This window comes from Scyliorhinus canicula, chromosome 19, assembly GCF_902713615.1.
Source record: "Scyliorhinus canicula chromosome 19, sScyCan1.1, whole genome shotgun sequence".
Lineage (NCBI taxonomy): Eukaryota > Metazoa > Chordata > Chondrichthyes > Carcharhiniformes > Scyliorhinidae > Scyliorhinus > Scyliorhinus canicula.
The window spans coordinates 47,613,192-47,640,788 of NC_052164.1; the positions used below are offsets into that span (position 1 = coordinate 47,613,192).

The 27,597-nt window shown below is 41.8% G+C and overlaps 1 protein-coding gene across 17 annotated transcripts in view; it reads left to right on the forward strand.

The window, feature by feature from the left end:
- tanc2a (tetratricopeptide repeat, ankyrin repeat and coiled-coil containing 2a) overlaps positions 1–27,597 on the forward strand; it is a 1,067,833-nt gene that overhangs the window by 596,015 nt on the left and 444,221 nt on the right. For 13 of the 17 annotated variants that reach the window (XM_038778854.1, XM_038778853.1, XM_038778860.1 and 10 more), the window contains one exon: positions 16,921–17,031. The exons of the other annotated variants lie outside the window; for them this stretch is intronic. In XM_038778854.1, coding sequence (XP_038634782.1) covers positions 16,921–17,031 — 111 coding nt within the window. The remainder of the gene's footprint in view (positions 1–16,920; positions 17,032–27,597) is intronic. 17 annotated transcript variants of the gene reach the window in all.

Sequence of the window (27,597 nt, forward strand, 5' to 3'; positions counted from 1 at the left end):
CACGGCAGCACTGCTGTCTCACAGCTCCAGGGACCCGGGTTTTATTCCAGCCTTAGGTGACTGCCTATGTGGAGTTTGTACTTTCTCCCTGTGTCAGCGTGGGTTTCCTCCAGTTGCTCCGGTTTCCTTCCATAGTCAAAATGTGGGGCTACGGGAAAGGGCAGAGGAGTGGGCCTAGGTAGGGTGTTTTTTTAAGAAGGTCAGTGCAGAGTTGATGGGCCGAATGGCTCCTTCTGCATTATGGTTCTATATTTACCTGAGAGGGCAGATGGTTATCTGGCTGACGTGAAACACTGCACCTTCGGCAGAGTGGCACTTTCTCAGTACTGATTGAAAGGGGAGGGTCAGTCTACCATTTTTATCCTCAAACTCCTGGCGTGGAACTTGAGCCCTAAAGCTCCTGTCTCAGAGATGGTAATGCTAACAACTGAATCGCGGATACCATCTGTTTGAGAGAAATGCTTATGAGAGTAATTTGGAGTTTGATGTGTTAGCACAATATACAATTTTTTCCTCAAGCACTTTGATTAATGTTTTAATTCCTGCTTCAGGGCAGTATGAAAGCCTGTTATCATGTATTGCATATGAATCGATTTGCTGCATAACACATTATGGGAGAGGACATCACAGTGTCCACCATTCTCTTCTCATTTGAGACCCACACATTTCCAATTTGGAGCGAGGATCACAGAACGTGTTCTGGGTTGGGAATTTTAATTGATTTTTCTCTCCTTTTAGGGACAACGTAACGGATAACTGTACAGCACCTACTATTATACGACAGATTAGTTGATGTAACCCAGATCAGTACTCAAACAGGAGAGCTTCCTGGTCTGTATGGCTCAGTGCTGTGCCAAGTCGTACATTACCTCCTGGGCAAATGGGAGAGACCGGTTTCATGGCTTTCTTTTTTTCTGTTTTGAAAATTAAACTGTTACCGGCATAAAAGCAAACTTGCATCAAAAGGTGGTTGTTTAAATTGAACTTCTGAACAGAAATTTCCCCATCTCTTTATAATACGTCACATATTGCAACTGTCTAACATTAAAGCTTTAAATCAGTGCAGCATGACTATAGCAAGCTGTAAAAATATGTGTTTTCATTATCTATACATCCAACAACTTTAAGTGATTTTAGACACGACTTTTGTGCAGTTGAGGATATGTAAAAATAATTTATTTGCTGTGGAAAATGCATGAATCAGGCTGACCTTAGAAGATTTAAAAGTTGTCTGCCTCTCCAATTTACTTGCTCGGGTTCCTTTCTTTTGCAAAATATTTGATAAACTCTACATCTTCAACTTGTCTGCAGAGATATTACACCAGTGACTTTGCTATTCCTTTTGGTACACTACATAGATTGGGAATACTTGAGTGTTCTTAATGGCCTAAATTCTGTGTCACAATTGCACTTCAATTGGTTTCAGCAATTTTCCTTTTGCTTCATATAACCAGCATAATTTAGTAATTTTGCCCCTCTTCCGTGTGCAATAATGACGACACTTGAGCTGAAATTTAAATATACTCGCGTTCAAATCCACAGATGAAATCCATATGTGTGACATAATTTTTTTTGTTGTTGTCATGCAGTATGGAAAGAAGAGACCAAACTTTAAACTTACAGATTCAATAGAATGCTTGCAAGCATCCTTAGCCTGAGCTGGCATGGGGAGGTACAAGGAGTAATGCACATCTGTGCTGCAGATTGTGTTTGGATTATTATGGAATTGTTAGTTTAATCTGATTTACAACATTAAACGGCTGGTTTCTGTAGGCATTCCATCAAGTTACATAAGTTTGGCCCAAGAGGTAGGAAACTACATTCCATTTGTGGCTTGTCGTGCTTCAGTATTCTCAAACTGCTGATAACTTGCTGAGAGAGCTGCTTCGAAAGCTATCCCTAAATTTTCAGTTATTTCAAATTCTGTTTCATTTAGAAACAAAGACGTTGACTTGAATCGTCTAACCAGCGGCAATGCTGCGCACGACGATTTTCCCGAACTGAAGCTACTGTGCATTTCTTCTGGGATATTCCGATCTCAGCTGTCAAATAAATGCACGGTGCAGCATCCCAGGGAACTCTGTTAGAGAACAGTAGAGTTGTGGGAAGAGAGGGAAGGGCCACTTACGGCACTAGCTGCAGTCGGGATTGGAAGGTCCAGTTTTTTATTAATGAATGTAACGGATGAGAGAGTTAATGAGTGGGTGAGGTGGTTGTGGGTGAGTGGGCATTCGTGCCTGGTGGGTGTGAGTGGGGTATAGTTCAGGCGGTTGTCCGATGGCTGGGGTTAGTCATGTTGGGTCGTGGAGGGTGATCAGGTCACGTGTTACTTGGGTCTAGTCAAGGCGGGCAGCTGACTGGTGGGTGGTTGTCAGATTGGGTGGTGGGGGTCAGTTATATTTGGGGATAGTTAAGTTGAGATGGTAGTCGGGTGGTTGGTGGAGTTGTTGGGGGAGGTTAGTTGGAGCAGGTTGGGGGAGTTGCTAGATGGTCACTTGACATAGTTGAGTCTGGTCGGGGGTGGGGGTGGGGGGAGACATTTGGTGGTCAATGGTGATTGGGTCAGAGGTGGTCGGGTTGAAGGGGCATCAGGACGGGGGTGGTCGGGTTGAAGGGCTCATCAGGTGGCTTGGGAATATTCAAGTCAGATGGTGTGATATAGTTGGCTGGTTGTGGGGAGGAGGTTAGTCTGGTCTGGTTAAGGTGTAGTTGGGTTGGATCATGGGGGGTGTTGGTTATGTGGTTACCTAAGTATTAGATGAGATTTTAATCTGACATTTCCTGGGTAACTATCAAGATGTGTAGCACAGACCCTTCCCAAGTCTCCAACTCAAGCTCAGAATTGAAGTCTTCGGCACAGAATCCAGGGGAGCAGCTCATCAGAAGTTTAAATTTCCCAGGCAACTCTCGGGTAAGTCTCTGACAATTCAGAAATCAAAAGATTTGGACCATCATATACTATTTAATTGGTATATTCATTTTCATACGCTGCCTTGGGTTTTATGTGAATAATCTTACTGGGTGCGTGTCTGGTTCCCCTTCCAATGACTCATTTTGTTACTGCACCGCTTTCTGTGATCCTGAACTATCAGATCAGGAATATTTTGAGTTTGATCTATCCTGAGTTTTCTTATGAATGAAATGAAAATCGCTTATTGTCACGAGTAGGCTTCAATGAAGTTACTGTGAAAAGCCCCTAGTCGCCACTTTCCGGCGCCTGTCCGAGGAGGCTGGTACGGGAATCAAACCGTGCTGCTGGCCTGCTTGGTCTGCTTTAAAAGCCAGCGATTTAGCCGAGTGAGCTAAACCAGCCCCATCTGTACAAGAGTCACTGCAATTGATGTTATTATCCCCAGACTTGAAAGCAGCAATGGGTTCTTGCTCCTGATTACTCGCCACTACTGGAAAAATGTGTAAGACTCATTCGCCATATTGAAGCCTGTGTTTAGGTGCACCAGATAGTCTTAGGATTCTTCTGCCTTGAAAACATTCATCCGAGGGGCTCCAAGTGGTATACAAGAAGCTTAAAGGATAGAGAAGCAAGTGCAGAACTTTGATTTCATACAGGACAAAGTAACATTGCAAGATGTTACAAATTTAAGCTTGTAAAGGGCAGATTGTGGACAGAAGCCAGGAAGCATTTCTTCGATAGAAAGTAATCAACAGCAGGAATGGCTTGCCAGAAAGCATACTTGGGATCAGTGTATTGGAGTCAATAAGGCCAAGATCAAGTTAGCTCAAATGCCGTATTATTTTGTGGCAACATGATCTTTGTATTATGTAACTTAATGGGTGGAATAACCTGTTGTTTCTCATGATCTACCCTCATGCTGATCACCATAGGTTTGGTCGAGGGTCTAACTCACTGTAACCTTTTTTGAATTACCAATTGATCTGCTGTGGTCTCGTCCAAAGACAAAAAATTAAGAGAGAACGCTCTTTTCTCATTCCCTTTTACATTCTCTGCCTCTCTGTTTCACTGATTTGCTTTTTTTTTTTGAAACCTTGTGCATGTAACAAGAGTAGAGCAAAAATGTACAAGATTGAAGTTAAAGATCTGACTAGGCCAGTGTCAGGTTTCAAGATTTTTGATCTTTTTTGTCACGGACAGGACTTTGGATTGAGTTATATTTCTAGTGAGTTTTAAAACAAAGTGAATTTACACAGAGCTTTTGGCTGTGCGGGTTGAGTATGTGAATTAAAGCCAGATGGGCCAGTTTGTGGGATGTCACAGCTCTGTCTACTTCAAACTGATGGACTGGGGTCCGTTGCCTTATCCCAGATCGATTAACTATCAGCACTGCTGTACCAAAATGAATATTGAAAGCCGACTTGTAACAGGGAGAAAAAACTGAAACGCCTGCAAGGATATAGGAGTGACTGTAGTTTGTGGGCCGTGGGGGAGGTTGTGGTACAGTTGGGACGAGTGAGAGATAGAATCAAACTTTGGAAGGAACATTGTAAGCACTTCCCCCTTCTCTCATCTCCACTCCCCCCACCCCTTCTCATTTCTTAGAGAATAGGGAATTAAACTGTGAGACTCGTTAGCTTGATTAGCATTAGCTTGATGAGAATGGGGACGTTGCAAGGTCTGCAGATGGAACACAAATGAGTATGGGAGTAGGAGGTTTGAAGCCACAGAGCCTTGGATTGAACAGGGAGATAGTGCATTGGTGCTGAAGTCTGGAGAAGAATTAAAGCTCTAATGGTGAAACAAAATAATTGTTGAAGGATGCTCTTTAATCCAACTGGTCAGTGTTCCAAGATTTGAATAATCAAAATATTAACATAGGGATTGCTGCTGCATATACAACTGATATCGGGCATGTCTGGGGTTCGTAGTAGCTGTTCAAAGGCTTGTCTCACTTGAAGTCGATTCACTTTGAGCCCTCTCCTTGTAACCAATGGCTTGAGACCAGGCGAAGGAAGTGAAGCTGCAAAATGTTGGTATCAATAAGAGTATAAATAGTAAGTAAGTTGATACCACGATAGATGAAGTTGTAAAATGTTTTTATTTCAAGAGGACGACATAGGAACAGGAAGTATCTTCTTTCCTTCCTCCTCAGACTTTCCATCTACTTTAAGTTTGGTTATCATCTGCGAGTCATGTTTGTGGAGAAAAAGGTGTCTTCAAGACGCATGGATTCAAAGACATGTTGATTGCTCTCAACATTGTTGCAATTAAAGCTACTTCACTAAAATTTTTCCTTGCATTTTCATGGTTTTAAATGTTCAGGAATTATATACCCTACAGAATTTAAGATTCTTTTATATTAAGGATTTTGGATTCCAAGGCATTCTGGTCATCCAAGAGCTTACAGCATTCTCATTCAATGTTATTCTGAGTAGTACTGAACTGCTGATGGATTAATACTTGTGATAAAGACCATCCACACAATACTGTTTTATGTGGAAGGCTTCTATTTGTCAAGTTTATGCACAGGGTGGGCAGCATAGCAGCGCAGTGGTTAGCCCTGCAGCCTCACGGCGCCAGGGTCCCAGATTCAATCCCGGCTCTGGGTCACTGTCCATGTGGAGTTTGCACATTCTCCCCGTGTTTGCGTAGGTTTCACCCCGACAACCCAAAGATGTGCAGAGTAGGTGGATTGGCCATGCTAAATTGCCCCCTAATTGGAAAAAATGAATTGGGTACTCTAAATTTACGTACAGGATTAAAATTACCCCTATACATACAGGAAGGTAAGGTAAAGTCGCCGTAGTCCCAGATGACCATAAGCTGCTTTCTCCTTTGCTGGGGAGAGCTGACTGGTGGTTATTTAACCTGAGGATCACCACACATCAGGCAAGAAGGTTCATGAAGAACCTCAGCAGGACAGGAATTGAACCCTCGCTGCTCTGCATCACAAACAGCTGTCTAGCCAAGTGAGCCAAACTGGCCCTCACCTATACATATACAAATGTAATTTATATATGTAAAGAATGTTGGAAATGCTCCTCAGGGAAGGAATTCTGCCATACTTACTCTGTCTGGCCTACATCTGACTCCAGACCGACACAGCGATGCAGTTGACTCTTAACTGCCCTCCACTGAAATGGCGAGCAAGCCACTCTGTTCAAGGGCAATTAGGGGTGGGCAACTAATGCTGGTCCAGCTAGCAACAGCCACATCACAAGAACAAATTTAAGAAATGCACACTGCAACATTCAAAGAATGAGGAAAGTTGGAAATAAAAATTTGAAGTTCTGAGTTGAATTTTCCATGGAGTGGCAATCACAGTCAGACTGCCAATCCGCTCTTTATGCGCTTCTTAGTCTGGAGCTGGGCAGCACAGTAGCACAGTGATTAGTATTGCTGCCTCACGGTGCCGAGGTCCCAGGTTTGATCCCGGCTCTGGGTCACTGTCCGTGTGGCTTTTGCAAATTCTCCATGTTTACGTGGGTTTTGCCCCCACAGCCCAACAGATGTGCAGGGTAGGTGGACTGGCAATGCTAAATTGCCCGTTAATTGGAAAAATGATTGGGTACTCTAAATTTAAAAAAAAACAATCTTAGTCTGGAGCTGTGCATTTCTGGACCCAACATCTGACCTGGGCCTGCTGAGAAATGTCAGCAAACTGCTCCTGGAGTCCTCTGTGCAATGTGGGAAGGTCTGGAGAAACAAAGCTAATCCCCTTTTTTCCGGCACTCGCTGCATTCAGTTTAAATGTCCCAGCCAATTGGACAAGCTAAGAGAGAATGTAAGTGTGTATGGTAAGTAGGTGGTTGGGGGTACAGGGGAAGGGAACCAGACTTGAAAATGGTAGTGCTCCCATATGTATGCTGCCCTATACTTCTAGATGGCGGCGGTCATGGGTTTGGAAGATGCTATCGAAGGAGCCTTGGTGAGACCCTGCAATGTATTTCATACATTGTACACACTGCCACTGTGCATTGGTGGTGGAGGGAGTGGATGTTGTGGATGAGGTACCAATCAAATGAACGACTTTGTCCTGGATGGTGTTGAGCTCCTTGAGTGTAGTTGGAGGTGTACTCATCCAGCTGAGTGGAATGTGTTCCATCGCACTCCTGACTTGTGCCTTGTCGATGGTGGATAGGCTTTAGGGAGTCAGGAGGTGAGTTACTTTCTGTCTACATTCTGACCTCCTCTTGTAGCCGCAATATTTATATTGCTGGTTCAGCCAATTCCTCATGTAGGGGATTCAGCGATGGTATTGCCATTCATGTCAAGGAGTGATGGCTCGATTCTCTCTTGTTGGAGGTGGTCATTCCCAGCAGAGTTTTCTTTCTGATTCCAATTGACTTCAGTTTTGCTCGGGCTCCTTCAACCATACATGGTCAAATGCTCCCTTGATGTCAGGGCAGTCACTCTCACTCCATCTCTGGAGTTCAGCTCTTTTGTCCATGTTTGACCAGCGCTGAGTGATCCTGGCTTAACCCAAACTAAGTGTCAGTGAGCAGGTTATTGCTCAACAAGTGCTGCTTGAAAGCACATCACTAATGATCGAGGGTAGACTGATGGGGTGTTAATTGGCCAAATTGAATTTGTCCTGTTTATTGTGGTCAGGACATACCTGAGCAATTTTCCACATTATTGGGTATTGCCAATGTTGTCACTGTACTGTAACAACTTGGCTAGGGTTGCGGCAAGTTCTGAAGGCACAAATCTTTAGTACTGTTGCTGGAATATTGTCACGCCTTTGCACAATCCCATGCTTTTAGCCATTTTTTTATATCACTTTAAGTGAATTGAATTGGCTGAAGACTGGCATCTGTGATGCTGGGGACCTCAGCAGGAGGCCAAGATGGATGATCTACTCAGCATTTACGGCTGAAGATTGCTGCAAATACTTCAGTCTTACCTTTTTCATTGATGTGCTGGATTTCCCAATCATTGAGGTTGGGGATATTTGTAGAACATCCTCCTCCAGTGTAATTAATCACGACTAGATGTGGCAGGACTGCAGAGTGCAGATCTGGTCCATTGGTTGTGGGATGGTTTAGCTCTGTCTATCATCTGCTGCTTACACTGTTTAGCATGGACGTAGTCTGTGCAGAAACTTCACCAGGTTGACTCTTCATTTTAGGTAGGCTTGTAGCTGTTCCTGGCATGCCCTACTGCATTCTTCATTGAACCAGACTTGATCCCCCTGGCTTGGTAGTAATGGTAGAGTGGGGGATATTCTGGGCCAGAAGGTTACAGATTATGGTTGAGTACAATTCTGTTGCTGCTGATGAAGCACAGCACCTCATGAGTGCCCAATCTTCTATATCCAAAATCTATTGTATTTGTGTCTATTGTATCCATGGTGGTAGTGCCACACAACACGATGGAAGGTATCCTCAGTGTGGAGACGGGACGTTGTCTCCACAAGGACAGTGTGGTGGTCACTCCGACCGAAACGGTCATGAACAGATGTATCTGTGTCAGGCAGATTGGTAAGGATAAGGTCAAGTATGTTTTGCCCTCTTGTTCGTTCCCTCACCACCTGCCGCAATCACATTCTAGCAGCTATATCCTTCTGGGGTTAGTTCTACTGAGCCATGCTTGGTGATCGTCATTCACATCCTCCAGCCAGCACAGTACATTCAGCACCTTACGTCCTCTAAGTATGCTCAACTTAGAGGAGTGCTGATTCATCAGCTGGAGGGAGGGGGGCAATGCAGTACATGGAATTTAGCAGGAGTTTTCCTTCCTATGTTTGACCTGATGCCATGGGAGTTCATAGGGCCCAGTGTCTATGTTGAGGACTCCTAAGGATTTCCCTTCCAATTGTATGCCACCGTGTCACCACCTCTACTGGGCCTGCCTGCTGGTGGAACAGGACATACTCTGGGGTGGTGATGGTGATGTCTGGGACATTTTTTAACGTGTGATTCCATGAGTATGACTACGCTAGTCTGCTACTTGACTAGTCTGTGGGTTAGCTCTCCCAATTTTGGCACAAGCCCCCAGATGTTAGGAAGGAGGAATTTTCAGGGTCAACAGGGCTGGGCTTGCCATTGTCGTGTCCGATGCTTAAGTCGTAGCTGAGTGATCAGTCCGGTTTCATTCTTTACAGGCTGAGTAGCGGTTTGATACAACTGAGTGGCTTGCGAGGCTAGTTCAGAGAGCATTAAGATGTCAGCCACATTGCTGTAGGTCTGGAGTCAGACCAGGTACAGATAGCAGATTTCCTTCTCTGAACATTAGTGAACCAGAAGAGTTTTTATGACAATCAGCAATGGTTCCATTGTCAAATTCAAATTTCAACCTGGGTCCACAGAACATCACCCTGGGTCTCTGGATTACAAGTCCAATGATAATAACCATTTCCCCTACTGCAGGTAGAGTATCTCAAAGGTGGCAACTTTGGGACCAAGTCTATACTAGATTTTGGATCTTACTGTTTTTTGGACAAGTATCCCAAGCCATTTCACAGGACCTAGAATATAATTCGATAAAGATTGGCAGCGATCAAGTCTAAGGCAGCCGCAATGAAGCTTGATAGTGCTTTGGTAAGGCCGCAACTTAGAAATTGGTTTCACTTCTGGTAACCAGAGTACAAGAGAAACACTCGAGATGGAAATTGTACTGATAAGTGCAATTCCCCAAACTTCTCTGAGCTAGGGTTGAGTGGGAACTTGAATCATTTGGTGCAGGAAACAACAGATGCACAAAGTGGCTAACTACTACCCGGTACGCCACAGATCGGCATGAGAATGCAGCAACTCCCTGAACAAGCCAATAAATTCTTCGACTTATTTAATGTCACTTAAAATTCTTGGATGGCATGCTTAAAGACATAACTCGTTTTCAGATAGCTTGTTTTGAGGTACTAAACCTCGATAATGTGCCACTATATCAAATGCTTAGTAGAAAACTGGTATGTGAAGTAATTGTAAAAAATTACAAGGAATTACATAGAATATACAGCCCAAAAAGCCTGGTTATTTATATTCCTCTTGAATCGTGTTCCTTTTTACCTCGTCTAACTCAATCAGCATAACCCTTTGTTCCTCCTCCATGGGCTCCTCTAGAAACCTTTTGAATGCATCTCTGCTACATGCCTCAACTACTCGTTGTGTGAGTTCCATATTCACACCAGCTGGGTAAAGAAGAATCTTTTGAATTTTTTATTTGAGGTCTTGGTGATCATCGTATATTGATAGTTTCTGGTTCGATAATGGTGAGAATCCAAGGCACAACAATAATACCATCTTTTGAGCTGAACTGAATATCTCCATCTTTCAGATGTGTTTCTTCAGTTTCACAAGATGGACAGAGCGGGCAGTTTGTGATTAGTCACAAAAGGGAAATATTTCCACCTTCCATGCAACAGTTTATGAAATCTTAATTAAAATGTCTTTCACATGCTTTATTTAAAATATGGTAAAATTGGCACAGAAACATCAATTAAAACAAGATGGTTCATTTCCAGGAAGAATAATTGTGCTTAATTAATAGTTTGTGGAGGGAGGATGCGTTTTGGGTGATAGGAATGTTTTCGAAGAATTGTGGCAATGTGGGATTGACCCAGGAAGTTCAATGCAATCTGAAAATAAAATTATATATATATGAAGCTTATAAATTAATTTCTCAGGAAAGGTACAGAATTTCCTGATCAAGAATAGATTTAAACATTATGGTGACAGAGATCATCCTTCAAAGTGTGAAATGTGACAATATCTATGCTGGTTGGACAATGGGAACGTACCTGTGGAGAGCAACTGACCAGCTTAAGTAATGGAGATATAAATATAAGTCTGTCAAATGTAATCGATTAGGAATGGTAATCACTCAGTTTGGTTTAAAAATGTAACCTATTTTAGAATCTATCATTCTTAAAAATAAGCAGTGTTACATGTTTAAATGAGTTTGCAATTTTTATCATTCTTGCTAAACTTAGATGTCATTCCTAACATTTCCCAGATGTTGACAAGTCTGGAATGTCCTGAGCTTTACTTTGAAGGTCAAGGAGACATTTTGTAGAATATTCTCTTGATATCAAGTAAAGCAGAATCGATGATGGCAAATTGTAAATGGTCTGTAGTTTTATGGAGCAAGTTACGTTTTTTGTAGCATTCATTTTCAAATTATTAGGGTATAGCATTGTATTTCCTGTCTACTAATACAGAATGTTTAACTTTGTTTTCCTATTTAAAAGCACAGTACTGCTCAGAACCCCTTAAAAGGGTCCTAACTAGGTTGTATAATAATAATCGCTTATTGTCACAAATATATTGGGCTTGTTTATTTCCTTCAAACATAGATATTTTTTGCCTTTTCCTTGTTTCAAAGAATAGTTGCTAGCTCAAAAACAGAAGACCTCTGATATTGCCTTTATTCAAAACTTAATCAGAGTAAGATTGCCTGGCTAGTTTGTGAAACTGATGTGGAATAATAATACTGAGCGCCTGCGATGCACTCAGATTGCATAATGAGAAACAATAGATTACGAGGCCACAATTATGCATTCAGTATAGTGAATGGGATGGAATGTTATGAGCTAGGAACACAGTTCTCCAATATAGAATCATAGAATTTACAGTGCAGGAGGAGATCATTCGGCCCATCGAGTCTACACCGGCCCTTGGAAAGAGTACCCACACTTCCACCCCATCTCCGCAACTCAGCAACCCCACGTACCCTTTTTGAACACTAAGGGCGATTTAGCGTAGCCAATGCACCTAACCTGCACATCTTTGGACTGTGGGAGTAAACCGGAGCACCCGGAGGAAACCCATGCAGACACGGGGAGGACGTGCAAAATCCGCAGACCGTGATGCAAGCCGGGAATCGAATCCAGGTCCCTGGCACTGTGAAGCAACAGTGCTAACAATTGTGCCACCAATATATCCTCATAGTGTGTGTCAGGAGTGACACAACGGTATTTTTTCCAATATGTACAAGCTTGGCACACATTTTAAACGGAACTGAGGACAACTGGGAAGAATCTGGACTTCATGTCAAAGGCAGTGAGGGTTCCTTCATTTCCAAGTAACAATAATAATCTAGAGGTCCATGACAGACATATATGCATAAATCAAAAATCAGAAAAGGCTGCAATTTAAAGATTCCAAGAGGAGATTGCGGTCCTATAGAGTTGTATACTTTCAACTAGTTTTGCTTGTGCGAATCTATTCTGTAAGGACTTGTATTTGTGATTTAACCCGATCCACAAGATCTGATTGTGGTGAGTATCATGTGTGTCTTTTGTCCTGGGAGAGAATCTCTCAGTAAGGGGTAATTATGAATAGGTTGGTGGTATGCTAATATCATTCAGTGCACTCCTAAAGTTGTAAAACTTAAATCATGGAATGAGTGAAGCCTGTGTTTGGAAACTTGCATGTTAAAGAGCGCATCAATAAAATATGTGAATGAAATGAAATGAAAATCGCTTATTGTCACGAGTAGGCTTCAATGAAGTTACTGTGAAAAGCCCCTAGTCGCCACATTCCGGCGCCTCTCCGGGGAGGCTGGTACGGGAATCGAACCGTGCTGCTGGCCTGCTTGGTCTGCTTTAAAAGTCAGCGATTTAGCCTGGTGAGCTAAACCAGCCCCTTTGCCAAATATGTTTGGCAAAGGTCCAAATTGTAACAGCCACATGGCACAGATCACTGCTCCATAAAGTAAAGTTGACATTGCCTTATATTATAAGTTGCTTAGGACTGCAACACACAATTGGTGGCTGCTCCATAGAAATGACTACAATTCCAGGTTGTAGTGCAGCATAACAATAGCTTGTTAAAATAGATGCCTTCCTGCTAATTACAAGTCAACTAATAAAGTGTTTTGGAATCAAGCTGTTTGGGTCATTAGAATCTAATAAAGATCTTTATGAATTGTCAGTTAAAATGTATTTCCTTTGGGATATGTAGAGAACATGCATTTATATTAAAAAGCTTTTAGTTCAACTTGTGTTAACTGATGGTATTTTAGTAAATTGATTGAAAGGGACTATCTGGACTTGAATTCAGAATGAAAAGTTGTGGTTGGATACTCACTGGAACAAATTTGTTCTAATCTACCTATTTAAGTCAAGTCTCTCAGCGACATGAATTTTAACTTTATTTTCAATTTTTAAACTTGATAAGCTCTTTGGAATGTATCATTCTATCTATTCCGTGACATAGCAGCCTGAATAGTATTTTACAATAGTATAAAAACAGAACCGCACATTTTAGAACAATGAGGTCATGAAACTGTGGCGAGGTGCCAGTTATATTTTGCCTTGTGTTGGCTATTGATGGATCAAGTGTGCAATAGGTTCAACAGATCATTAACACAGCAGACTAGAATGCATAGTATTCAGGGAAGTTCTACAAGGGCAGATTCTTGGAGGTTATACAAGGTGAGTACAATATAATAACCTGCTGACATGGCCTGTTCCTTTAACAGTATTAGGAAATGATTTCACCTAGTAGCAATCATCACCCATATCTCTGAATAAAAATAAACCAGCAGTGAATTGTAAAATAACCTGGGAGTTCAGCAGACACCTGGTGATTTGAGTCCTGAATGGGTTTTATATAACTGGGGAAAAGACAAAACACAGGTCATAAATTAACATCCCTCACTTGTACTGTAATGGGACAAAACTGATATTGTATGGTTTGTCTCACTACATGGCTTCCGATGATTGTATAGAATTCAGCATGCACTCATATTCCAGCTACTGGTCACAGATGCAGTCTGTGGAGAGTGGTTTAATCTGGAAGATCCAAGTTACAGTATTGACAACACACAACTGAGGGTCTCAGTTTAGCTGTTCATTGTGCAACTTATTTTAAATGCACGAGAGTGGAGGCTGGAGCATGTAGCTTTTCCTCATATTAATACAAGATTGAAATATAAATAAACAAAGTGCCTAGGGGTCAGCAAACCACCTGAGCACTTTTTTAAAAATATGCTTTAACTGAACTGGGGATTACACCACCCTTGTCGATTCAATCTCATGAGGGAGCCTCCCGAGGGAGTCATTTCTTGACTTTTTTTCAGAAACGAATTTTATTCAAACTAGTATCAAAGTAGGAAAATAGGTTACATCAAATAAACACCCCGGGAAACATTCTCCCCACCAATTAACTATTGAGTTTGTACAGATTTTTCTCCTTTTTCATCATACACACCCCCCCCCCCCCCCCCCCCCCCCCCCCCCCCCGGCGACGAACAGCTCCACAAACATGGTCACAAGCATCCCCCACCTTTTCTCAAACTTCCCTGCTGAGCCCCCTTAACTCATACTTTATCTTCTGTAACCGCCGGAAGTTATACAGCTCACCCAACCATGCTGCTACCCCCGGTGGCGATGCCCACCAGCCTCGGCACCTTCCCCGCCTATACAAAGTCAGAGATGATTGTGTCCACTTTCTGAAAAAAGGCATTTGGCATAAAGATCGGGAGAGCCTGAAAGATAAACAAGAACCTTGGCAGAATATTTATTTTCACCACTTGGACCCTCCCCGCCATTGTTAAGTGCAGTGTATCACACCTCTTAAAATCCTCCCTGGCCTCCTGCACCAGCTTCGTTAAGTTCCACTTATGGAACCCCCTCCATTGTCTCACTACCTGAATCCCCAAGTACCTAAACCTATCCCTCGCTACCGTAAATGGCATCTACCCTAAATTAGCCCACTGTACCAGCTCATTCACCAGGAATACCTCACATTTCCCTACATTCAGCTTGTATCCCAAGAACCCTCCAAACCTCCCCAACAAGCCCATAATCCTTCCCATACTCTCCAACAGATCCGAAACATACAGCAAGAGGTCATCGGCGTAGAACGACACCCGATGCTCCCTCTGTCCCCTCATTTTCCCCTGCCATCAGAATCTCGTGCCTGAGTTGTGCCGCTACCTTTGCCTTGGTGCACTCCAGTGAAAAATACTTTATATCAAGGGGAAAGGAGCAGTTTAACTGCAGCTTAATTGCATGATCTTTACTGTCAGTTTGCTTAATGTAGCAATCTAAACTCAGCAGTATTGTAAGTTATAGTCTTGTTTGGTAAATTTAGATATTTTGGGCGTTCTGTTTACTTGATGTGGATTGTGATCGGGGTGAAATGATAACCTCACAACAAATCCTGAGAATCAGAGAAGTTACACTGCAAATGCTGGGTGACAGGGTTAAATTTAGTGATTATTTTGACTACATTCTGGATATGTGAATTGAGCAGTACTGTGAGGTTAAAGAAGAATCGTAGAAATGTATAATAAAAGTTGAAACTCTAATCTGTGATCACTTGGATAGGAAATAAGCCTGGAATGTTTGCAGTATCCAGTGTTTTGCATGCTTACTGGCTGCCAGTAGTTGAACAATCTCTTTGGTGCAGTGCGGAGATGTCAAATGAGATTGTTATAACCAAAGTAAAGTGAGCACAATATTGGGATAGTAATCCTTGCTCCTTTGTTCCTTTCCTTTCTCCTTCTGTAATGCGAATGGTATGAAATGTTAGTGTTTTCAAAGCAGTTAATAATGTGTTCTGGTCCTGGTGTGGAGAAAATGTTGGAGACCATGCATTGTTGAATGAAGCTTTACTTATTGACCAACTGGTTGAAAGATACCAGCTTGGTCTCAAATTTATTTCCTTTGGCTTACTGCCTGAAGTGTTATGCAATTAAATACAGATAGGTCGTTTATTATTGCAGAGTTCTGTAGTGTGTTGGAATGCACTAAACTGCAACTGCTACTGAAACAAATGTACTTGTTATTACTTCAAGATAATTTTAATGCTTATTGCTTTAGAGCTCCTCGGCCTCTGGCGAATTCCTCATCAAAGTATTTATTCTTAACATAAAAGTAAGATGGTTGAGTGCAAGCAGGCAGTTTGACTCTGTGAGGTATCATAGAGGTCTCTGATTTTACTTTTGCCAAATGCTTACATATGACCACTGCTGGAAAGTGCAGAGATAAGTTACAAGTGCAAAGCTTGGCAGTTCTTTTTTTTTTCTCTCTCGGTGATGGGTGAGTCTTTTTGGACCTCACTTATACCTGTTAGGTGCCAGCTCTGGTTATCCTTAATAAAAGGACTGAGAATAGAATTATGATTGAAGCATGAAGCACAGAAACCACAGAGGGGGACGCAGATAAGTAAAAACGCAAGAGCAGAAATATTAAGAGTGTCATGTAAACTAACTGCAGCCTATGTCAACTGCCTAATTTAATGTTGTCTCTGATTTAATAAGTATAAATCATGATGTACATGTCAGCCATTTTAGAATGGCAACATGAAATGCCCTTATTTAGAATCCTCACAGATTAACAGAATTAATGTGGTCTATATTTGGTGTGTGATGTGACATCAGAGAGAAATTAAATATTATTGGAAATATTATATTCAGTGGTGGTTTGTTTTTTGAGCTGTATGTTTTTAAAGAAACAAATACTTATGAGATAGCAGAAAAATAAGCAAAGGAAAATAACTGAGACTCTACATGTTTCCTTGCCAAAAACTAAGAGCTGATTTCCTATGGAAATGCTAAACATTACTCTTATTGTTTTTAGGCAGAATACAAACGTTTTAAACGGATGTGAGTTTTGTAATAGTTTTGAATTACAGTTGACCCATAGTGAATCTCTTGTGTGCATATTGTACAGTACTTTCATTTTTGCTTTAACCTCTAGTCTGCTAAACTCATATGTTGTGTATAGTACTGTCTGATTTACAATGTTTCCTGGCAGGCGGTATAAAGGTTAATTAAATATAAGTGACGCGTATTAGAGTTTTTACCAAGGACAGCTGAAGTAAATGGGACAAAATCTTCATTAGTTGGTGCATGATGGTTTTGCATATAGTGTATTTATTGAAAAACAAGACACCTTGTTTTTCTGTTGTAGATGGTTAGTACAGCTGCTTTCATGCAGCACCACAAATAAAGTAATTCAATCCGTCTCCGTCACAGTGGGCCGTTTAGTTAACTGCTTCCATCTGTTGCCTGCTGTTCCCCTCACTTACGACCCTCTTCCTCTCTTGTCCCAGCCCCACTGAGGAAGGCGAAGTTTGTGGAAAGCCCTCGAGTCCCAGAGTCGGAGCTCAGCTCCCCAACCAGAACCACAGCCAAGAAGCCAGACTTGGATTCTTTCTGCCCTGGTAAGCATGTGCAGGGTTCAATACTCCAGCAGCTAGAAAATTTGATAGTTGTATTGTTGAGTAGGCTGGTGCATATGTCATTCAAAAGTCATTCTCAGCAGTGTCTTGAGAGAGCTAAAAGTTGTGATGTATTAAAGCTGCTGAAATCTGTTCAGTGGAGGAATTGGTAATGTTCAGGCTACTTTTAGTGTATAATAGCGAAGAGTGAATGTGAAGGAACTGAAAGCATGTTGTAAGCACAGAACACCATTTCTTTTAAAGAAGGATACATCAAATGATTGCATATCTCTTTTAAATACTTCTATCCAAAATATTCTGTTTGAAGGCCCTTCTATGAGTTGTAATATCGAATAGCCATAATTTGAGCTGTGTGCATGCTTATTGTGATCATGGTCTGGTCTGCTGTAGTACATGTGGGATGGTTTAATTTATGCTCCAGGCATACATTAAATGGTCTGGGAGAAGAAAATGCTTGTTGTGAACATAAACTGCATTTAGAATCAGTATATTTCATTTTGTGATATCGGCATTTTCTATACTTGCAATAGGAATGAAAACTTTGAACAGTTTTGTGAAGCAGAAGTGCTATCCCTCAGGCTTTCAACTATAAACATATTCCTATGCTTCACTTTTGATGCCGTACATAGCTCATTTCATGTTGCAATTCAGCAAATGTTGCTCCCAGATTTTATTGCTATGTTGATTCATGCCAACGAGTAAATGGTCCCTTTCAAAAGTACCTCGTGGAATATCCTGTTCTGAAATTCTGCAGGCTACCTATGGGATCTAGAACAAAATCTTTGTGCTTCTGTACTGTAAGGTCTAATTATAAATCCTGCATGACGACTTCCACAAATGTTTAACAAGCTGCAGTTGCTTCAAAGGAATTCTATACTTTGTGATTGTGAAGGGGTTACTTCAAACCCTCCCACTTCATGCAGACTTCCAAATAAAAATGTTCTTGCTTTTCTCCTTCTGCTCTTAAAGTCTCCTTGAGATGTGCATGATTCCTTGACTAGCATCTAAAAGTACCACACTGAGAAAACTCATGAGGTGCTCAAGGTACGTCACTCTGTGACTTTCCTCCCTGCTCCCCAGTCCTTCTTCAGAAAATGTCTCTGGTCTTGCTTAGGTATCGCTTGACAAAGGTGAGATTTTATTCAGATTTGACCTGTACCTGTATCGCAAACCTGTATCATACTGTCGCGAAGACGCATTGGGACAGCCAAGTACATTCCTTTTGCTTCATGCAGAGAGATTTCAAAAACACTGAAATGAAAGAAAGCATGTACAGCTTCTGATTTTATCAAAATGAGCTCTCCCACAATCTTTTCATTGATGCAAAACTACATTGTTAACTTTATGTAATAAATGTTAGTTCTATTCTAAGTTAACTCCCAGTGTGCAATAGGTGGACTCACATTTGAACATAGAACAGTACAGCACAGAACAGGCCCTTTGGCGCTCAATGTTCTGCCGAGCTTTGTCCGAAACCAAGATCAAGCTATCCTACTCCCTGTCATTGTGGTGTGCTCCATGTGCCTACCAATAACCACTTGAAAGTTCCTAAAGTGTCCGACTCTACTATCACAACAGGCAGTCCATTCCACACCCTAACCACTCTCTGAGTAAAGAACCTACTACCTCAGACATCCCTCCTATATCTCCCACCCTGAATCTTATAGTAACAGGCGCTGGAATGTGGCGACTAGGAGCTTTTCACAGTAACTTCATTTGAAGCCGACTTGTAACAAAAAGCGATTTTCATTTAATTTGTTGGTATTAGTCACGTGCTCAAATGCGATTCATAAAATTGTCTGAATTATGAGATATTGTATCACCTTCGTCAACATAGTATCTTTTAGCTCATATATTTTTAGATGATTTAATAATTTAGTATTTTGAGACAAGGAAATGGCCATTTAGACCAATGAGCTAAACCTTTCTATTTTCTCACCATGTAGGCCCTCCGTTATCCCCTACTAGTTACATTGTGTTGAAAAGTTAACACACACATTACTGCTGCTCAGTACAATAATTTAAAATGGGGACACAAATTGTTGTCACGATTGATTGCATAGTAAATAGAACAAATAAAAACAAACCCACTGCCAGTCTGTATTCTTGTGAGCTTTTTTTAAAAAAGGGGCTGGTTTAGCTCACAGGGCTAATCGCTGGCTTTTAAAGCAGACCAAGCAGGCCAGCAGCATGGTTCGATTCCCGTACCAGCCTCCCCGGACAGGCGCCGGAATGTGGCGACTAGGGGCTTTTCACAGTAACTTCATTGAAGTCTACTCGTGACAATAAGCGATTTTAAAAAAAAAAAGGTTGTGTACAGGAAATTTGAATTTTAAAATGATTCAAGTCAAAAATAGTAAAATTAAACTTTCTGAACACTAATTACGTACCATTGGGGATGGCGAGTTATACAAATTCTTTCAGGTTTAATAAATAGATCCCTAACTGTTTGAGTTGTGCTGACCTTTCACAAGAGAAAAGAATGGCAGTGTGGTATCATCAGTGGGTTTGTTTTTTTTTGTTCTATTTACTGTGCAATCTATCTTGAAAGTAATCATTGCCAGATGGTGTGATATTGGGGCAAACTGATTAAATTGCTTATTTGCCCAGGAGTAGCATTGATTTTTGCCAGAGGGCTTTTAGGGCCCGGAAGGAATTTAGCTTATAAAACAACAAAATACTGCAAAATGTTGTATTTGTTTGCTAAAATAATGCTTAATTGTACTTCTGTTTTTTTATTTTGAAGCTGTAGCTGAGTTGAATTGGTGTTGAGAATTGCTGATGAGCATAATGGTGTTTCAAAGTTGAAAGTCTTTCCTTATGATTTATTTAATGCTTTTTAGTCATGTCCTTGCACACCAGTTACGAGTTAAAAGAAATTTCCTTGAAAATGGTGGTTGCTGTTGGCGCATTTTTAAAGAAAACATTTGTTCTTAACAAAAAGTAGGAGGCTTTCTTTACAAAGTAAACAAAAACTCCAGTTCAATTTTGTCTGGTCTGAGGAACTGATGTTCAGAAGACACTGCTTTTTAATAGGCCTGACTGAATTGGCTTAACACCACATAGTAACAACTAAATGTGTAAAACAGATGATGTACTCGTTGGTACAACTTCCCAAGGTCAACATAAATGGTGGAAGTATCTAACTTCCCTCTTCTTTGAGGTTTTAGGTTGTGTTTCCGTACCAGGTGACTGAAGTTCTGCAAAGACAGTCTGTCTAACAGCAATGGGAACATTGTAGGGAGCGTGCAAGATTAATTCCAGACGTTTCAGAGCATTTCTTGCTACATTTAGTTTAAAGGAAGAGAATTCAAGGTACGCAATCAGATTTAATGACCCAGATTTTGCTGGGGGGGGGGGGGGGGAAGGGAATCTCAATTATACATGTTTGAACATGTTTTAAAAAACTTGCCCAAAAAGTTACTGGTAAGTTGAGCTGATAAGTTGGAGGATATTATGGTATTTGGGAATTTAGTAAACAAGGAGTCAAACAGTTTATCTCCTTTACTATTGAAATTAAAGATTTTAAGAGATGAAGAGGAATGACTGAGGAGGAGGATAAACTGGAGCACCGTTAGAAAAATAAAGAGCAGGAATGACTGGATTAAGAGAGAGAGGGAAGAAAGAAAAAGCAACGGAAAAAAAACTAATTCAAATTTGACATTTATCAAATAGTCAGCAACAATTCTCAAACTGAAGGAATGAGATTCCACAGTTTAATTTGTTTGCTTTCTGGGCTACGTTTATTAGCAGTCATTAATAATTATCATGCTAAAAGAGTACTTGCACTGTCAGTTTTCTATGGCAAGTTTGATGAACAATCAATGTGCAACTTTATTAATGCTGCAAGAAAGTCATTGGTGAGATGCCGTGCAGGGAAAGACTTTGGCGGAGCAGCCCAAAAGAACTAGCAATGTGCGGCAATGTGCAATTTATCCATAGAATACCGACAGTGCAGAAGGAAGTCATTCGGCCCATAGTGTCTGCAGCGACCCTCCCAAAGAGCATTCCACCCATGTTCACTCACCATCCATCCAGCCCTATCCCTATAACCGAACCTACACATCCCTGGACACCATGGAGAAATTTAGCATGGCCAATCCACCTAACCCATGCATGTTTGGAGAGTGGGAGAAAATTGGGCACCTGGAGGAAACCCACGCAGATACGGGGAGAATGTATAAACACATCACGGACAGTGACCCAAGGCTGGAATTGAACGCTGGTGCTGTGAGGCAGCAGTGCTAACCACTGTACTATCATGCAGCCCTAAAGGCAGTTCATGGGATATCACTTCCTTGCCACTAATTGATGATCAGTTTGCATGATGATAGTAGTATGCATCATTCATAATAATGTATCAACAAGTTCAGAGTTGTAAAGAATGTTTTGAAGTGAAGATGACAATTCTAGTGTGAATTCACCCAGTAGCACTGACCATAAATCATTAGGTTACATACATGGATCTCTTGAAACTAGATCAGCTTCTCTTTTCATGTCCCTCCACATTTTAAAATCAGGCAGATAGATTACAATCAATGGTATCAGCTGTTAAATCAGTTATTCTAGGGTGACTATTGTGTTGCATTGTATTGCCAAGTTGTATATATTCATTTATCTTACCTTAGTTTACATATACCTCGAGAGAAAAGACCTTTCATAGCCATTGCCTGTTCCAAAGTGCTTTACAGCCAAAGATGCACTGTTGTAATGTGGAAAATTCAGCAATCCCTTTGCACACACAAAACTCCCACAAACAGGAACGTGATTATCTGGTTTTGTGATGTTGTTTGAGGGATAAATATCGGCCGGGCCACTGGGGATAATTACACTTCAAAATAATGATAATTGGATTTTTCTGAATGGGCAGATAGGCCTCCATTTAACATCTCATCCACAAGGCGGCACCTCCAACAGTGCAGCACTTATTTGGTACTGCGCTGGAGTGTCAGCCTAGATTGTGTGCTCAAGTCGTAGAGTGGGACATCAACCCACGACCTGCTGATTCAGAGGTAACCATGCTACCAGCTGAGCCACACATTGCTTTGTGAAGATATTTGTTTGTTTTAATTATGTAGCATCATGAGAGTGATGACATTTTGATGGCTTTTCTTCTGAACATATATCTTGATCGATATGCTGATCTGACTGAGAGGTTATTCTGCTTCCTGGTATGTTGGTAATCCAGTTAAGCATTTAAGAATTTAATAAAAGGGGTTCCAAGTAGATCAAAGAGGAAAGGCCAGATGAATTTGAAGTCAAACTGGTGCGGAGGGTCTCCTAATGGTTCCTGTTGTATGCTGCTCGCTGCCATTGTGTCTGTTTACTATAATGTGGCGGCACACGTCGATGAGACCCCAATTGGATCTTAATACAAATCTGAATGGGGCAGCCTCCACAACTTTCTTGTCTGGTGAAAGCTGATGGGCTGTTATTGGAAAGGTTGAAGCGTGCCTCCAAGATTAGTCAAATTTTGCTTAGTTGCATCAAGAGTAGGAGGGCCCCATAAAGAAAATATAGTCTCCTCTTAACTAGCCTCCCTCTCCTTGCCTGTTGCAAAACCCTCGCAAAACCTTCCCTCCATGAGTTACCTGCTGGTCAATGAGCTTTCCCCTGCTTTCCTAAGTTCGAAACTTCCATTTCCATCCATCGGCCAGCTGCTATTTGCTTCCACATTAAGTGTGCAAATAACCTACAGTTGCAACCTAGGAGTTAAAGGGCTCAGACCTGAAATTTTCTATTACCCCACTCTCCTCCCACACTTAAGGTGAGTGATTATTGATTATGATGATACTCCCAGATTCTTTTGAAGTGTTGTTACTGTTATAATGTGAGGAGAAGCGTACACCAAGGATGGCCCAGAAATTGTTAGTAGTAATGATGGTGAAACTGTCGGTGTTTGATGTCACTCCTCTGAAACTGACAGCAAGTAAATGTGGCTATCCAGAAGTGGCTGTCAGTAATTCTACACTTGCTCCTATAGTGCAATGTTCAATTCCTTGCACATTGTAATGAATTAGGAATCACTGACTAATGAGAACTTTCTCTCTTACCCTATCAGTATTGCTGTAAAGACTCTTGAAAAAGTTGCAACTTGTTGAATGAGGTGGAAGTGGATGTTTAACCACATTAAGCTTCCAATTAGCATTGGACTTGGGGGGAAAAAAATCTACATTTTTGGAATGTCAAGTTTCTCTGTTACAATTCCACATATATAAAGTGTTTTTTATTAAGATTCTCTGACATTTCAGTTTCTACCTGATCTATATCTACATTCCAGTTACTTATTCCGCTTGCTGTAAAAAATTATATTGCAAGGTGAAGCATAATCAGTTCATTTTACTTTCTAGTTTTCTGTCTGAGAGAATACGAAATGTGTTTGGTTGCTTACTTTGCCTGATTCATTTCTGGATGCCTGGAAGATCCCTTGACAGGCTCCAGATTCACTAATGTCCTTTAAAGGGCAGCACGTACAGTGGTTAGCACTGTTGCTTCACAGTGCCAGGGACCCGGGTTCAATTCCTGGCTTGGGTCACTGTCTGTACGGAGTCTACACGTTCTCATCGTGTCTGCGTGGGATTCATCCTGCACTGGTTTCCTCCCACAACTCCCGAACGACATGCTTGTTAGGCGAATTGGACATTCTGAATTCTCCCTCCGTGTACCCGAATAAGTGCCAGAGTGTGGCAACGAGGATATTTTCACAGCAACTTCATTGCAGTGTTAATGTAAGCCTACTTGTGACATTAATAAATATTCTTACTATTATTTAGGGTTGGAAATCTGCTGTTCTTACCTGGTTTAATCCACATTAACTCCAAGCCCACAGAAATGTGCTTTACTCTGAACTGCCCTCTGAAATGGTATAGCAAACTACTCAGTGGGACCAAACTGCAAGAGAAAAGCTAAAAAGTTATAAAACTGGATGGACTACCTGGCATTGACTTTGGCATCAGAAATGACAACAACATACTCAGACCTGTCCACACTGCAAAATCCTCCCAACTGACATCTTGTGGGGCTTATGCCAAAATTTCGTACTGTCCCAGTGACAAGTCAGGCAAACCTGACATTGTCATACTCAGAGAATCATACCTTATGGACATTATCCCAGACACACTCTGTCATCATCCCTGGGTATGTCCCGTTCACAAAAAGCAGGATGAATCCAGCCAGGACAGTTATCGCCTCTATTACAATCCCCATAGACACCATTAACCTTTGAAGGAAAATCAAACATCCAGTTAATCCCTAAAAGAGTAAAATGACAGGAATTTCAAATTCTAAGAATTCTACTGTAACGGGGAAAGGCACTGCTGCCTCACAATGCCAGGGACCCGGGTTGGATTCTGGCTTTGGTTGACTGTGTGGAGTATGCATATTCTCCTAGGGTCTCCGGAAGCTCCAGTTTCCTCCCACAATCCATACGATGTGCAGGTTAGGTGGATGAGCCATGATCAAAGCTTGCGGGGTTACAGGGATTGGACAGGGACAGGGAGTGGACCGAGGTAGAGTGCTCTTTCAGAGGGTCAGTGCAGACTCGATGGACCAAATGGCCTCCTTCTGCACTGTAGGGATTCTATGGAAAAATAAAATCACTCTGGACTGAATATTTGTTTGTGGGCAACCTGTACTTTGAACCACAGAACAGAATATTTCCCCCTCCTTTCAGCGCAACCAAAAAAGCGCACTCACAGGTATACTTTGCACTATACTTTAACAATACACTCAATTTTTCCAGGCTCAGTCCAAAGTGATTCTTAGCTCCTGGGGATTTGTTTTCATTTGTTCTCCTTTTGCAGCCTGGTGACTTTCAGTACTCCTAATCTTGGGACTACTTTCACAGTGAGGTTTTAGCCCACCCTATCACGTCCCATGCTAAGATTCTTCTCAATCAGAGGGTTATTTAACATACGCCCTGCAAGCCAGTGCCCAGACCACCAAAGCTTTCTATTTGGCCTGCCAACCTTTCGTAACATTAATGTTTCATGGTGAGGATTCTTTTAACTGCTCCCACAGGTGGGAGTGTTTACAACACAACCTTGCCTGCTAATTGTCGTGCCATAATTGGCCATAGGATTGTGGCAGGTTTTGCTATTTTTGATTGGCTACTTGCCTGTCAGTCAACAGTCTGACACAATCCCCTCACTGTGTTTGGTGGTACGGATGAGTGAACGAAACAATGCTAAATGACCAGCCTCCACTTCGATCATTCTCAATCATTTTATTTGTTGCGGGACACTGGGGATGGATTTCACAGCAACTGGGGGGGGGGGGGGGGGGGGGGGGGGGGTGTGCCTCCCCTGAATGATTGCATTTTTGTGCAAAGCTTTATAAATTTTATATTGTTTAGTGATCAACAATTTTCCTTCAAATGTTTTCTGTGTCTTTTATCCTCTGGAAATACTCTCCTGTGCGACATCGAGTGTAGGGGCAAATGTTGACTACTTGTGTAAGCAAAAGCAATGCCAAATATCTCGTTAAATTAGACGAGGAAATAAGCTAAGAAATTAGTTACCTGGTTTGTAGCATGTTCAGAAAAATGTACATTTTCTGTTGATTTAATAGCAAGATGAATTTCAAATGCCTTGGGCTGGATTCTCCACCGGCGGGATGCTCCCTTTTGCCAGCAGCCTGGGGGTTTCCTGACAGCGTGGGGCTGCCTCACAATTGACCAGCCGGCATAACAGAGCATCCCGCCGGCAGGGTAAAACAAATGTGGCGCAGCGGGGGAATCCAGACCCTTATCTTTATGAAATTTCTTCACCAGTCCCATGAATGAGGAAAAAAATTGAAATGCGGCCGCTCATAAAAAGCTGCTCTATTATAGGCTAGACAAATCTCCCAGCCCAGTTTTAATTCCAGATTCTGGACTTTCCAATTCAAGTGTGAGCTCCGAACTACATTACTGTGGGGTGAACCATAAAGACTTATGGTCTTTAGCTGCACCCTTTGCTCGACCTGGGCAAATTAACACTGATATTCAGTATATTTTAGGAAGGTCTGTAACCCAATTTTTACAATGGCTTCCTCGGCTCCCTTCACCATGGCAACATGAATCACATGGACCTTGTATTCAGGTACAAATGCTAATTAGCTATTTAGGCTCCAACTCTATCCTATCCTGGAAACAAATGGGCAGTTTAAAACTCCTGTTTATAACCTGATACTTTCCACACTTCTTCGGAGACTTGTGGTCTATCCACTGATGGAACACTCTACTGCCTTTGTTTCCAAGTGCAAATACCTTCAATCTTAACAATCTCAGCTATCCTTTAAATCTCTATCAATCATACCACCCAGGGCTTGTCAGTCAGACTTCAGAACTGGTCACATGACCCCCTTCATTTTATCTTAAATTAAAGGCACAATCCCAAAACATACAATTATAAAGTTATAAGATTCTCAACACCATATCAGCCTCCTCCTATCAAGTGGCACCGACACAGCAAAAACCTGCTCACTGATGCTCACTTGACCCCACCACTGCTTTGGTCCAACCGTGGGCAAAAGAGCTGAACCCAAGGGAGGAGGTCAGAGTGGATATCTTTGACATCAAGGCAACATTTAACTGAGGGTGGTAACTAAAAGCTTTGACCAAACTGAAGTCAGTGGGAATAGGGGGAAAACACTCCACTAGCTGGAATCATTCACAAAGGAAGATGTCCATAGTAGTTGAAGGTCAATTGTCTCAATCCCAAGACATTTTTGCAGGAGTTCCTCAGGGCAGTGTCCTCGGCCCAACCATCTTCAGCTGATTATCAGTGATCTTCTTTCCATCGTAAGCTTAGAAGTGGGGATGTTTGATAACGATTGCAGAGTCCTGTACTATCCGCGATGGCTCAGACACTGAGGCAGTTAATGCCAACATGCAGCAAGACCAGACAATATTCAGGCTTAAGCTGAGAAATGGAAAATAATATTTGTGCTTCACAAGTGCCAGGCAATGGCCATCTTCAACAAGAGAGAATGTAACCATCTCCACTTGACATTCAATTGCCATTGTTGAATTCTCCACTGTCAACATCCAGGTGGTTAACATTGACCAGAAACTGAACTGGGCCACCATATAAATAATGTGACTACAGAAGCAGATCACTGACTCTCCAAGACCTGTCCCCCATCCACCATAACAACGCACACGTCAGGAGAATGATGGAATGCTCTCCATTTTGCCTGGATGTGTACAGTTCCAAAAACACTCAACCACATCCAAGAAAAAATTGATTGGTACCCCATCCAAATATTCACTCCCTCTGCCCCTAATGCACAGTGGCAGAAGTATGTATGATAAACCAGGTGCACAGCAGGAATTCACCAAGGCTCCTTCGACAGCAGCTTCCAAACCTAAAACCTTTACCACGCAGAAGGACAAAGGCAGCAGATGCATTGGAGCACCACCACCTGAAAGCTCCCTTCTAGCTACACACTATCCCGACTTGGATCTATATCCCGTTCTTTCACTGTAATGGGATCAAATTATTGAATTCCATTCCCAGCAGCACTGTAGGTGTACTTATGCCATCTGGGCTGCAGTGGTTCCAGAAG